At 41.5% G+C, this 13,901-nt stretch overlaps 1 protein-coding gene across 5 annotated transcripts in view; it reads left to right on the top strand.

Moving 5' to 3' along the window:
• Positions 1-13,901, top strand: part of TAMM41 (TAM41 mitochondrial translocator assembly and maintenance homolog) — a 48,009-nt gene that overhangs the window by 13,977 nt on the left and 20,131 nt on the right. For all 5 annotated transcript variants that reach the window (XM_081276027.1, XM_081276028.1, XM_081276031.1 and 2 more), the window contains 2 exons: positions 360-510; positions 12,437-12,582. In XM_081276027.1, coding sequence (XP_081132153.1) covers positions 360-510; positions 12,437-12,582 — 297 coding nt within the window. The remainder of the gene's footprint in view (positions 1-359; positions 511-12,436; positions 12,583-13,901) is intronic.

Raw genomic sequence — 13,901 nt, 5'->3', positions numbered from 1 at the left:
AAAAAGTCTTCTCTCACTAGAAAATTTAAAAACTGAGATGAAAAAATGAAAATATTGGTATTCCCAAAGGATGTTTATTCTTTTTCAAAGCCTGTGGTGAGTTTCCTCATTTAAAAAGAATATTAATTTTGTTTTCTTTGGCATTATGATCCCTTCCTATGTGATGATTTCTCTGATTTTGGCAAAAGAGGAGATTCTGGGATTACTTATTAGAATAGTAATCATTTCATGTCAACCAGACTAATATTCCAAGATCCTCAATGGTCGGCATCTGGGATGGTTCCAGTATATGTGTCAACCTGTGGCTTGAGCAATACTCCTCTTCTAAAATTTTTCTTCTGAATGTTTACCTTTTCCAGGTGAAAATTATCGCAATGAATGAAAACATCATCCTTAGGTCAGCGCTTGATAAAAATCTGAAGAGCGCTGTGACTGCCGCTTTCCTCATGCTCCCCGAAAGCTTTTCTGAGGAAGACCTCTTCATAGAGATCGCTGGACTCTCCTACTCTGGTTAGTGTCCTGTGTGCCCAAACCTTTTCCAAGAAGGAGATTTGTCATTTGAACGCTATGCAAATAGCTTGCTCCTCACCCTGCCCTGGGACTGCAGTGGTCTTAGTTCTAAATTCTATCACTTCCTGTGTCACTTACTGCAGTAGCTTTCTGATTTGCCTCCCTACATCCAGTGTCTCCCGTCTCCTCTCCACAACCCTCCAGATTTTATTTTAATATTTATTTTTTAGAAGTAGTTGGACACAATACCTTTATTTATTTATTTTTATGTGGTGCTGAGGATCGAACCCAGGGCCTCGCATGTGCTAGACGAGTGCTCTACCACTGAGCCACAATCCCAGCCCCCCTCCAGATATTATCCAAGGGTGATTTTTGGTTGTTGCTATTGCTTATTTTTATTTTGAAATGATTGCAAATCTACAGAAAGGTTTTGAGAATAATAACAGACAATTCCCATAAACCCATTTTCCTGATCCACCAATTTTAACATTTTACTATATGTTTTCTCATTCTCTCTGTACCAGTGGTTTTCAAACTCAGTATGCCTCTGAGGGCTTCTTGAAACAACTAGAGGGCTGGAGTTGTGGCTCAGTGGTAGTGCATTTGCCTAACATGTGTGAGGCACTGCTTTTGATCCTCAGCACCACGTAAAAATGAATAAATAAAATAAAGGTATTGTGTCCATCTACAACTAAAAAGATTATTGGGAAAAAAAAGAATGTGGTGGGGCATACCTTAATTCCAGTGATTTGGGAGACTGGGGCAGGAGGATTCCAAGTTTGAGGCTAGCCTCAGCAACTTAGTTAGACCCTATTTTAAAATAAAAATAAAAAGGGTTGGGAGTGTAGCTCAGTGGTAAAACACCCCTAGATTCAATTCCTAGTACTGCCAAAATAAAAAATTAATTAAAAAACAGATTATTGACCTTACCCCAGACAGCTGATTTAGTAGGTTTGGGAAATGGCCTAAGACCTTATATTTCTAACAAAGTTCTGGGGTGATGCTGATGCTCCTCTCGGGACCCTGCTTTCTACTGCTCTTTCTGTATATAAATGTACTGTGTTGTTGTTGTTGATGTTGTTTTTCCCTGAAGTGTTTGAGGTCATACATATCATGTCCTCTTTAGACCATAACCATAGTACAGTTACCAAATTCAGGAAATTTAATACTGATGCAGTAGGTCAAGGTGGCCCACATCTATAATCCCAGTGATTTCAGAGGCTGAGGCAGGAGAATCTCAAGTTCTAGGCAAGTCTCAGCAATTTAGTGGCACCCTATCTCAAAATAAAATAAAAAGGGCTGGGAATGTAGCTTAGTGGTAAAGCACCCTTGAGTTTAGTCCCCATGATGATGATGATGATGATGATGATAATTTTGATCAAACTGATAATCCATATTCCAAATATCAGGCATTCCAGTAATGTCCATTATAACATGTTTTTTCTCAAGTACATGACCTAGTCAAAAATCATATACTGAATTTAGTTGTACCTCTCTTAGTTTTTATTGTATCGTCTGGTGGTGGGGATTGAGCCTCAGGCCTCATGCATGCTAACCTCACTTTTCCTTTTCTTACATGACATTCACATTTCTGAAGTCTACAGACCAGCAACATTTGCCTCTCTATAACCAGTGTTTCCTCCCTTATATGCAGTCTGTTTGTATGAAGGTCACAGAAATTTCCTGCTTCTTACCAAACTTTCCCTCCTGAATTAAGCGCCCATGGAAGAGTTTTGCTCAAACCAGTCTTTACTGCATTGGTCCAAAGTAGTGATTTTCCAAATCCTTTTCCTCCACAGGAAGGAAAAGCTTTCCCTTCTTCCCCATTCATTTAATGTATTTGTTTGTTAATTTGTCTAAATGTTGACTTCTTTCCCTTTCCGCCAGTTGTGTTCTTCAGAGATGGCAGCAGATCCTATAAAGGGTGAGGGGAGAGCTGAGAGGTTGGGGCCCCTGGTTCCTCACCCAAGCTGCAGCCAGAGGAGCATCACATTTGCCTGTTTCATACAGTGAGGTCCCGTGTAAGATCTTAGTTACAAACTGAGGATGTAGCTCAGTGGCAGAGGGCTTGCCCAGCATACACAAGGCCCTGGGTTCCATCCCCAGTACCATTAAACAAAAAAGATTTTTTTTTTCTTTCATTGACAAGAAAAATTATCTGCTACTTAAAAAGTTTAAAAACCACTGTCTTAAATCAATAATGTCTTTCCCAGTTTCTTAAGTGTAAGTCAGAGAACTCGGTCCTCAAAACAGCTTATTTATTCTCCAAATCTCAACACAGATAATATTTCATGGAAATTTAATGCTGTAAGAGCCTTCAGAGGTCTTATTCTTCTGTCTTCTTCTTGAAATGCATCTAGCACAGCACAGCTGTATTTGCAACACTGGAAAGAACAGAAGTGAAGTAACCTTGACCTTTTTTTGCTTCCAGCTTCACCTGGCAGCATCCATGCCCTTCATCAAGAGGCAAAGAGTAGGCCTGAAGCCGGGGTCAGTGGTAGAGCGCTTGCCTAGCATGTGCGGCACTGGGTTCACTCCTTAGCACCACATATAAACAAACAAAATAAAGGTGTGCTGTTCATCTACAAAAAAACGAAAAGACAAAAAAAAAAAAAAAAAAAAAAGAGGCAAAGAATAGCATGACTACTTACCAGAATAAATGGGTCCACGTGCATGCAGTGAGTGGGAAAAGAGAGTCCATTTTTGGAGTTGTTCCCTCCCTAAACTCCCACGTGGAAAAAAGCATCACAGAAGCCTTTTGTGGTGCTGGGGATAGAGCTCAGTGGGTAGAGTGCTTGTCTTGCATGCACAAGGCCCTGGCTCAATCCCCAGCACCTCAAAAAGAGAAGAAACCTCTTGTGATGGGTAGACTTTGAGAGAAGATGAGACTGCTCTCTGGGGCCCACAGTGTTACCAGTCTTATTTTTTTCTCCCATGTAATAACATCTGCATAGTGCAGGGTGGATTCTGGCTGGAAGCTCTCTTTAATAAATTCTGAACATTGACTAGAGAGTAATGGAACTACTTTTACCTGTCTGTTGACTCTTTTAGTCCTGGGAATTGAATCCAAACCTCATGCTTGCTGAACACATGCTCAGCCACTGAGCAATGTCCCCAGTCTTTGATTTTCTTAAGTGTCATTCAAGTTGCTGTAAATCTGTAGCTGAGTTTTGCTAGAACTAGACTGGTAAGGGTAGAAAAGGATGTAGGTCCCGTGAGTAGGTCATTTTCACAGCTTTGAGACTTGCTTCAGGCATTGTGTCAAAAGGCCAATTTTCTCCTATCTTTCCTAGGCTTCCGAGAACCCAGTATCCTTGAATTGAAAGAATTCTGACCGTTTGTTAAATCCAAATCTCCCAGGACCTCAGAATATTCCAGTATTGAAAGTACCCACCCAGCCTCTCTTTGATTTACAACTTTGATATTTTCTATCTTTTCCCATTTGAGAGATTATATGGGGTCCCTTGCCTGTGAAGTTCAACATTTCTCCTTCCAGGAGAAGAGAAGAGGAAGGGATAGAGAAAATAGTGCCTCTCTGCAATAATTGGACAAGTTCCTGCTAGTAGTTACTGGCAGAGTCAAGATCTGTCGGTATTACTATGAATAATAATAACCCATACATTTTATATAGTACTTAAAGGTCACTTTGACTGCTCTGGGGCCCCTATTTATGGCAGCATTATGGTAAATGATGGGTGAGAAAGGAGTAGGTGGAGGAAGAAGGCCTGCAAAATTAGGGACGAGAAAGCTTTCTAGTCCTTCACTTATTCTTAGAAGTCAGCACTTCAGTAAACAGGAAAAGAATACCAAATGACTTTGAAATAGTCACCTGGAGCTTTCTTAAGTAAGTGCAAACTATAAAAATGACTAATTTTAGGTAACGATCCTGGCTTAACATTTATCAAATGAGTCAGCGACTCATACCCAAAGAGCTGAAGATAGAACTTCTGCTCTAAGGAACTTCACACTGGTAAACACGTGCAGGCACAGTGAGTCAGTGGTGAACTGAAAAAACAGCATATGTGAAGAAGTCAAGGGGACATCTAGGGGAAGGGTCCATGACCTGAAGTCTATGGCTGGAGAAAGCCGCACTCACTATTATATGCCAGGAGCTACCCTCGATATTTGGGATGTGATAACTGATTTAATAATCCTCATGAGAGCCTTTTGATTTGGTTGGTGTGTTATTGTCCCATTTTACAGATGAGAAAACTGATGCCCAGAGAGGTTACCTGACCGAGCTCCCTCATCTAGTACATGGTGGACCTACCACCAGCTTTCTGAAGTTGCTTGACTCTTTCCAAGCCCCCCATTTTCTTATTTATAAGGTAGAAATAAGTATCTCATAAAGAAGTTTTTAGTGAGATAATATATATAAAAGCCCCAGCATCTTATTTCATTGATAGTGCTCAGAAAATGGTTGTTACTGTTTTGTTTATTTACTGTGGTACTTGGGTTTGAATCCAGAGGCACTTAACCACTGAGCTATATCCCCAGTTCTTTTTATTTTTTTATTTTGAGACCAGGGTCTCACTAAGCTGCTGAGGCTGGCCTTGAACTTGTGATCCTCCTGCCTCAGCCTCCCTTAGTAGCTAGAATTTCAGGTATGTGTACCATACCCACTGATTGATAGATTGAATGGTGCTGGAGATTAAACCCTGGCCTCATACTTGCTAGGCAAGTACTTGACCACTGTGCTATATCACCAGCCCAGCCAGAATTAGAAAACTTGTTACATGTTGACAAGAAATGTTCAAATTGGAAAATTTAGGTGGATGGGAACTTGACAGCCCTAGTTCATCTGTCCATTTAAGGTCCTTAAGGAGTGAAAAAAACACCTCCTAGCACTGTCCAGGGAGAGAATGAATGGACTGCTGTGCATGCCACATTGCCTGAACACAGGCAAGCTGACTTCTAGGAACAAGCAAAGCAGCGAGGGAGTTGCCAGTCGATTCTTGGGGGAGGAAAATCAGTGTGTGCGCCTGCGCTCTAAAGCAGGAGTAAACTTCCTCATGCCTGGATTCTGGTGAAAGCCAGTAGGGAGACATTTTTTTCTCTGGAGTAAACAGATTTATTCTGTGTTGTAATACCTTCCAGAACTTTGCCAGCAGTGCTACTGGGTGCTCTGGTCATGGGGCAGGGGGACTTGGAGGATTCAGGAGGCCACTATCAGGATTGGGAGGCCTGCTGTCTCCTTGGCCGACTTGACCTTTGGTTGAGGCCACAGCTGGAACCTCTGCGACCCAGTGGACACTTGATTATTTCTGAAAAGGTAGCATTTCCAAAGGACACGGATCATGAGTACGTCTGACTCCTGGTGACTTATTGTGTCAGGGATTCTCTTAGTGCTTTACACGTGTCAACTCATTCATTCCCTCCAACGGGGAAGCTCATTCCTATATGGCCCCCATTTTACATTTGAGGGTTCTGTAGCTCCTGTAAGTGCCAAGCTGTGATTTGAATTCAGAGGGTCTGATCCCAGAACCCTTGCTCTCAACCCTCCACTGTTCTGTGAAGGGTCCGTGCTCGGTCACTGCTGGGACAGTTCTCCTCATGGTCCTGCTGGCTCGCCTCCCCCCAGGGTTCCCACAGGCCTCCATCCTGGCTTATCTGAGGTCTTCCCTGCCAGCCCAATATTGCCCGTTGTTTTTCCCTGCCCCCCCCCCCCGCTTTATTCCATAGCATTTTCCACAGTCTGACACACTATACACTTTATTTATTGGTTGGTTTAATTTATCTTTGGGAGGAAAGGAATTTTGGTCTTTGTTTGTTGTTTCCAGGATTTGGGGAGGTTGGTGCTGGGGATTGAACCCAGGGCCCCCACTTTATACCTCTCTAAAGTAGAAAAAAGAAAAATGATTCAGATTTATATAACTGAGTACTTCAGCAGTTTATTCTTACCTCATCCTCTTCTGTGTGTGAGTTGGTGCAGTACAGTGTCTTTCCTGCAGCTATGGAGATATTTTTGAGAATGCCTTTTGAGTAATGCATTAGGCTGGCTCGTAGAAAAACTTCCTTAGGTTTCTTTTATTTTTTGGTTTATTAGCAGTACTGGGGATTAAATTACCAGGTGTTCTACCACTGAGTTTATATTCTCAGCCCTTGCTTTCTTTTTTATTTTGAGACAGGGTCTCACTAAGTTGCCCAGGCTGGACTCAAACTTGGCATCCTCCTGCCTCAGGCTCCCAAGTACCTGGGTTTAAAGGAATGTGTCATTGCATGTGGCTTGCTTTACTCATTTTTTAAAATACAAAGTACTTATTTTGTCCTATTTCAAAAGAATGAAGTTAGATCCCTAACTCATACCATACACAAAATTACTCAAAATGAATCATAGATAGAAGAGTTAAATGGAAGAGATAAAACTCTTAAAAGAGTGACTTTAGATTAGAAAGGTGATTTCTCAGATATATACCAAAATGTATACCAAAAGCAGAAACAATAAAAGAAAAAAAATAAGACCACATAAAAATTAAAAACTTTTGTACTGCAAGTAATATCATCAGGAAAGTAAAAAGCAATTAACAAAGTAGGAAAAAATGTTTATAAACATATATCTGACAAGGAACTATTATCAAAATATATAAAGAATTCTTTTTTTTTTAAAGAGAGAGATTTTTTTTTTAATATTTACTTTTTTAGTTTTCGGTGGACACAACATCTTTATTTTTATGTAGTGCTGAGGATCGAACCCAGTGCCCTGCACATGCCAGGCGAGCGCGCTACCACTTGAGCCACATCCCCAGCCCCTATATAAAGAATTCTAACAATTACAATAAAAATAACCCAAGTTAAAAACAGATGAGGATTTGAATAGGCATTTTTGTCAAACAGAATATATAAATAGACAATAAGCACATGAAAAGATGCTCAACGTTATTTGTATTAGGGAAGTGCCTGTCAAAGCCACATAGACACCATTTCAGAACAAGATAACTGTGGTATCAGGACAGACACACCAGGCGCACGCAGTGGTGCACTCCTGTAATCTCATAGACCAGGCAGGCTGAGGCAGGAGGATCGCAAATTCTCAGTAACTTTGTGATACCCTGTCTCAAAATAAAAAATTAAAAGAGCTGAGGATTTAGTTCCATGGTAGAATGCTTGTCTATCATGTTTAAGACCGTGGGTTCAGTCCTTAGAACTGCAAAAAGAAACCATCTAGTTTGGGCTACAGTCCTTGAACTACCACATAAAATCCTGCACTGAACAAATTGTGTCATTTCCTGCCTGAGGTAGGGCCAAGATCATTGTTATCTCCAGTGTCTAACACAGCTCTTGGGGCTTAGTAGCCACCCAGATGTTCAAAGAACTGAAATAGCAGCAATATTGTGACTAATTTTAAAAAAGGAAAAGTTAACCAATAATTGTTATCTTAGATGCAGGGCTTCCTCTCTCCTCTATCCTTTGCCTATCCTGTTTGTGTCTTTTTTGGTATTTTGGTACTAGGGATTGAACCCCAGACCCAGAGGCTCTTTACCACTGAGCTATATCTCCAGCCCTTTTTTTTTTTGTTTTTTATTTTGGGATGGTGTCTCACATAGTTATCCAAGTTGGCCTCAAACTTGGAGTCCTCCTATCTCAGCCTCCTAAGTTGCTGGGATTACAGGTGTGCATCGTGGTGCCAGTTTGCCCATCCTATGTACAAATCTTACTATCAGCAGTATCTGCTTTACTACTTAACAAAACATTATCTAATACATTAGCTCTGTAAATCTGAAAGGAACTGTGAGGTGGTAGAATTAGTAGGATTGTAAAGCCATCTTACAGAGAAGGAAACTGACTCAGAAAAGCTAAATAACCTGACTCAAATCACCCTGGGACATTGCCAACCTTGGAAGAGTCTTTCCATGGTGCTGTGCACCCCTCTCCCACCCTCAAGTTCATAATTAGGCCCCTGGCTGCTGGTTGCATGCCTAAATCACAGAGCTATGGATGGTTTACAAGTCTCTGAGCTTGTCTCACATCAAATCCAAAGAGAAATTATTCTTTTGTTTGCCCTATTGCATTATTCTGGCAATTCTCTGGGTAGAACATCCAAGAGTTAAAAACAGCAATAAAGAAAATAAAAGCTAAGAGTCAGTTTTTCTCAATCTGTTGCAAACAGATCTCCAAAGATAAGAAAATTGATTCTTATGATCAGATGCTGGTTCACACTGTGCCCACGATTTTATTCACTTTGTTCTGAAGAAACAAGTAATCAGTCCGTTTACCTACCATCCCCTGTGGCTGGGCTCAGGGTTCTGCTGCACGGCAGTTGGAGAAATTGAATTCAGCAGATGTTTATCCACGTGCCTTCTCTGTGCCAGGCAGTGTAGGAGGGATCAGGGGTGCAGAGCTGAACGAGCCCAGTCCTTGTTCTCAGAGTCCAGGGTATTATCTAGGTCCTTTAGTCATGGCATGCAGTTGTTCTTTAGGGAGAGGATTTGAATTTGTTTGCTTTTACATTTTAATCAATGGAATACATGTTGCTATATATGATGGCTGTAATTTTTAATGGTGTTACACTGTTCCTCCATGATAGGATATGGATTTACCATCATAGCTTATCCATCTACTGTCTAAACTCAAAGAATTTTGTGTGTGTGGAAAGTATAGAAAGAGAAGGATTAACATGGATATTTAGGACTCAGCGGTGGTGCAAAGTAATCTTTCATTTCAGGGGCAGCCCTGTGAAAATTAGAGTTTGATGACATTTCATCCCTTCAAAGATTAATAGGAGTTTTCAATAAAAGCATCAGGGTTTGCACATTTGGAAGTTAACCCAGCCACATCTCCATTCACATTCGTCATCACACCTATGTGTCTTGTGAGTTTATTTTTAAACGCTAGAAGTAATACGCCAGCATTATAGAAGTGAGGCAAATCACAGAGGAAAATAGTTGCCTAAAATGTCACTACCCTGAAACTGAGAGGCACTTGGACCTTGAGCAACTTATCTCTGAACCTTAATCTCCTCATCTGTAAAACTGGAGTCATTTCAACTTTATGAAGCTTTGCTAAGGCTAAGAGATAGCACAGAACATACACCCAGAACCCAGAATAAGTGTATATTTTATTAGAGCAAAAATAACTTCTTTCGTATGCATGGTGCTGAGGATGGACCCACGTCTGTGCGTGCGAGGCAGGTCCTCTGCCACTGAGCTTCCCTGTAACCCCCCATCTTTATAAGATCCCTTTGTCTAGTTTTTCATGGTTTTTATTTTTTGCAGTTTTTTTTTTGTTGTACTTCTGAACCCTCATTTCTCATTACACATTATTATACGACCATTTTCCAAGTTGCTATATATGATGGCTGTAATTTTTAATGGTGGTACACTGTTGCTCCGTGATACGATATGGATTTACCATTATAGCTTATCCATTTACCCGATTGTGCATTTGGCTTGCTTCCAGTGCAAATAACACTTCAACGAACAGGGTTTCTGTTATTCTTGCAGTGCTGGAGAGCAAACCCAGGGTCTTACCCATGTCAGACAAGCACTTTACCACTGAGCTATGTCCTCAGCCCATTTTTTTCACAGGGAGGGGCTACCAGGGATTTAACTCAGGGTCACTCGGCCACTGAGCCACATCCCCAGCCCTATTTTGAATTTTATTTAGAGACAGGGTCTCACTGAGTTGCTTAGCACCTCATGGTTGCTGAGGCTGGCTTTGAACACCTGCCTCAGCCTCCCAAGCCACTGGGACTACAGGTGTGTGCCCCTGTGCCCAGCCTCAGCCAATTGTTGATATGTTCGTACTTCCTGGAAGTCTTAAGCAAGTACTTAATCTCTGTGGCAGTTGCCTTGTCTACTAACTGGAGAAGGAATGGTCTGTCGGAGAGGAGAGCTACATGGGTGAAATGGGGCAGCACAACAACCTGGGGAGCACCTCTTATTTCTCTAGGCTTGCTCACCAGCCATGGGTTTCTTGATTCACTTCCCTCCAAGGATTTTGGCAGTTTCTGATATCAACAGCAATATGTAAAAGGACCAGTTTCTCAACACCCTCATTAGCTGTGATCCTTGGTTTTAACTATGTAACTCTCTGTCCCTTTAAAATAGGGTAGCAGCAGGTATACAGCACTTGCCTAACAGAAGTGAGGCCCTACTTTTTATCCCTCTCACTATAATCAATCAATCAGTCAAATTAGAACAAAATAACAAATTCATCCAAAGTTGGGCAGTGTCTTACGGTGGGATCTCTTCTGCACCTTCACCTGAAGAGTCAATGCCTAGGCCAAGGTCAAGTTCCTCAGGGTGTTTAGAATTCTGGTTTTCTGAAACCTTTATCCCCAGCTGCATTCTACCAAATTATTGTGTAAGTTGGACCTTTGAAACTTAAAAAACCAGCGTATTTTATTTCTTACTGAAATGCAGCCTCTCTGGATAAATTATAAAGAAGAGAGATTTATTTGAGGTCATGCTTCTGGTTCAAGGCCAAGAGACCACATCTGGTGGTGACCCTGCTGGCAGAGTCCCACATGGTGCAGGGCATCACATAGTGATAGGGAACTTACATATGTCTGTCTTCTGGGAGGCTGCCGGTGTTCAGTCATGGGGCCTCCACCCTGACCAACCTATCTAATCCTCATTAATCTCTAAAAGGCCCCACCTCTAAGCCCCAGAGTCAAGTTTCTTCCCTTTTAATACCTCCCCAAAGACGTTAAACTCCAACATGAGTTTCAGAGGGGACAAATCCTATTCAGACCATTGGCAGACCTCTTTATATTTTTATTTTTCCTTAAATAAGACACCAGTTGGCTCTAGAAAAATCCATGTGGCAGGCAGAGGTCTCTGAATTCTTCTCCCATCTAGAGACAGTAAATTGGCAAGGATAACCAGTGTGCCCTGGTTTGACAGTTAATACTTGTTCTGGTGTAATTGTCTGTAGTGCTCTCTTCATCCTCTAAAATGACCTAGTTTGGATAACAAATTATACCATCCTCCTAGTCCCAGGGGTTTCTCAGAAGCTGGGGCATCTGCCCATACTTGCCACCTCCCTGGCACTTAGCTATCTGTCCAAGAAAGGTTTCAGCCATATTTTCTCATTGAGCTTAACCTGGGAGGGTCCAGCTTCCTTTTTTCTTTCTCCTTCTCTCTCTTTCCTTTTTTTTTTTTTTTGTACTGGGAATTGAACCTGGGGGCCTCACAATTGCTAAGCACACACTACCGCTGAGCTGCACCCCAACTCCTACCAGCCTCTTTTGAATTCACTTCGCCCACTGGGTATTCACTCAAACATTCTCTTTTCCTTAGAGTCTCACTGATGATTGTCAGTAGCAGAGGCAGGCACTTTGCATTTTGTTTCAAAAGTTGTTCTTTGTGCTTGTTATTGATGTTTCAGCTCATTTCATGTCACAGGCAAACATAACCCTCATTTCTCACCACTTGCAACTTTTCAGATTATATCTGCCTTTAATTTCATCTTAAATATAAACCTCTTCTTATTGGGATTTTTAAGACTCACTGCTCTTGCCCTCATCAAATGCAATAAGGTTAATTACATTCATAAAGCTTCCCAGAAGCCCCCATGCAAACAGATCCACAATGAGTGAGCAATGACAAGGACAAATCTCAAGTGCTAATACACAGCTCCTGTCTCCATGAATGGCCACAGGCAGAGCGTTGCTTTTAAGATAAAGGATTATAAGTACAGAATCTTCTGCATTAGAAAAACAAAAAGAAACTAGCTTCTCCCTGATGATTACCTTGTGTACTTAGGTAACTGTGTTTTCACTAGTCTATAGGGCTTTGTGATTTGAGAAGCTCTAAATAAGTACCTGTCCTCCTTGGGTAAATTGTTCACAGTTTTAAGGAAGCAAAGTGTCTGGGTGAGAGATCCTGCCAGGCCGAAGCAGGGCAGTACCTGTGTGGGGGCTACAGTTCCTACATGCAAATGGGGATTCTAAATGGGAGTTTATTTTTCTGTCTGTTTTAACTAGGTGACTTTCGGATGGTGATTGGAGAGGATAAGACAAAAGTGTTGAACATTGTACTGCCCAACATGGCCCATTTCCGCGAGCTGTACAGCAGCATTCTACAGGAGAATCCCCAAGTGGTGTATAAAACCCAGCAAGGCAGACTGGAGGTAAACCGTAGGTGGGAAATAACTTCCATCGCTCCTAAGGCAAGAGCTACATGAGGTACTGGGAATTGAACTGAAAAGACAACTTTAAGAAACAGGAATTATTATTATTTTTGGTATTGGGCATTTAAGCCAGGGTGCTCTACCACTGAGCTGTACCTGCTGGTCCTTTTTTTAACTTTTTTATTTTAAGACCGTCTCACTGAGTTCCCCAGGCTACCATTGACCTTGTGATGCTCCTGCCTCAGTCCCAAGTTGCTGAATTATAGGTATCCACCACTGTGCCTGGCAAGAATTCTTTTTAAAACAAGAAAAGAACAGATAATGTGAAATGCCAGAACAATCACTGCTCATTTTAAGGGATTTTGCCATGCATGCTTCAAATTAAAGTATTTTTGTTTTCTGCTTTTTAAATTTTTACTTTTATCAAAATATCTGCCCATGGTTTAAAAGCCAAGTGGTACCTTGAGGTTTATAACTGTTTATAACAGTTCCCTGCTCTGCCCTTCTCTGTTTTCTCTATCTACTCCAGAGGCAGCTTCTTCAGCTTTGTAGCTGATTCCTGTGACATTTACCACCCCCTTCTAAATAACAGGATTTGACTTCTTTCTTGATTGTTTTCAGCTTTATACTTTATTTTTGCCATCCTACTGTGAAGACGAGGATTTTTTTTCACTCTTACACTACCTCATCAACACACACACGTATTTTTCTCCTGTTTCACTCTCACTTTTCCCCTCTTACCTCACCCCCTCACGTTCCACTATAGTTATATAACTATTCATTAAGTTAATATTCAGCATTTACTTCATTATGACAATCCCCCCATGCTGGGGATGGAACCCAGAATGTTGCACATTCTAGGCAAGTGCCCTACCACTGAGCTTCACCCCCAGGGCTCTGACAGCTTCTCTTTTATTGCTGAGATACAGTATTATGAAATTCCCTTTCTTGTACAACTTGTTTCTCCTGGAGTTAATTGCCTCCCCGCTCCCGCTTGCTTGGTTTATTTGGTAGAGTGCTTGTGCTTGCCTAGCATGGGGAAAGCCCTGGGTTCAATCCCACCACAGGAAAAAGAAAAAAAAATCCTCCACCTCTCAGAGATCTATAAAACTCATCTACTTATATCAAATACATTGAGTGTTTTCTCCCCCGGCCCCTTGAGGACATTCTTCCATGAGGCCCCTGTTCTGTCCCTTCCTAGGCTACTTGTTTTCTAGGATTAGGGGCCTAACTTCTTTTTGTTATCACCCTGAGAATTTCCCTTGTTAGTCTGTCCTTTGCTATTCTGTCTTCTGGATCTTGTATCTTCCTCCTTCATA

Source organism: Spermophilus citellus (genome assembly GCF_964194105.1).
Source record: "Spermophilus citellus genome assembly, chromosome: 19".
Taxonomy (NCBI): domain Eukaryota; kingdom Metazoa; phylum Chordata; class Mammalia; order Rodentia; family Sciuridae; genus Spermophilus; species Spermophilus citellus.
Note: the sequence above shows the minus strand (reverse complement) of the source record. Positions and strands in the feature narration are given on the sequence as shown.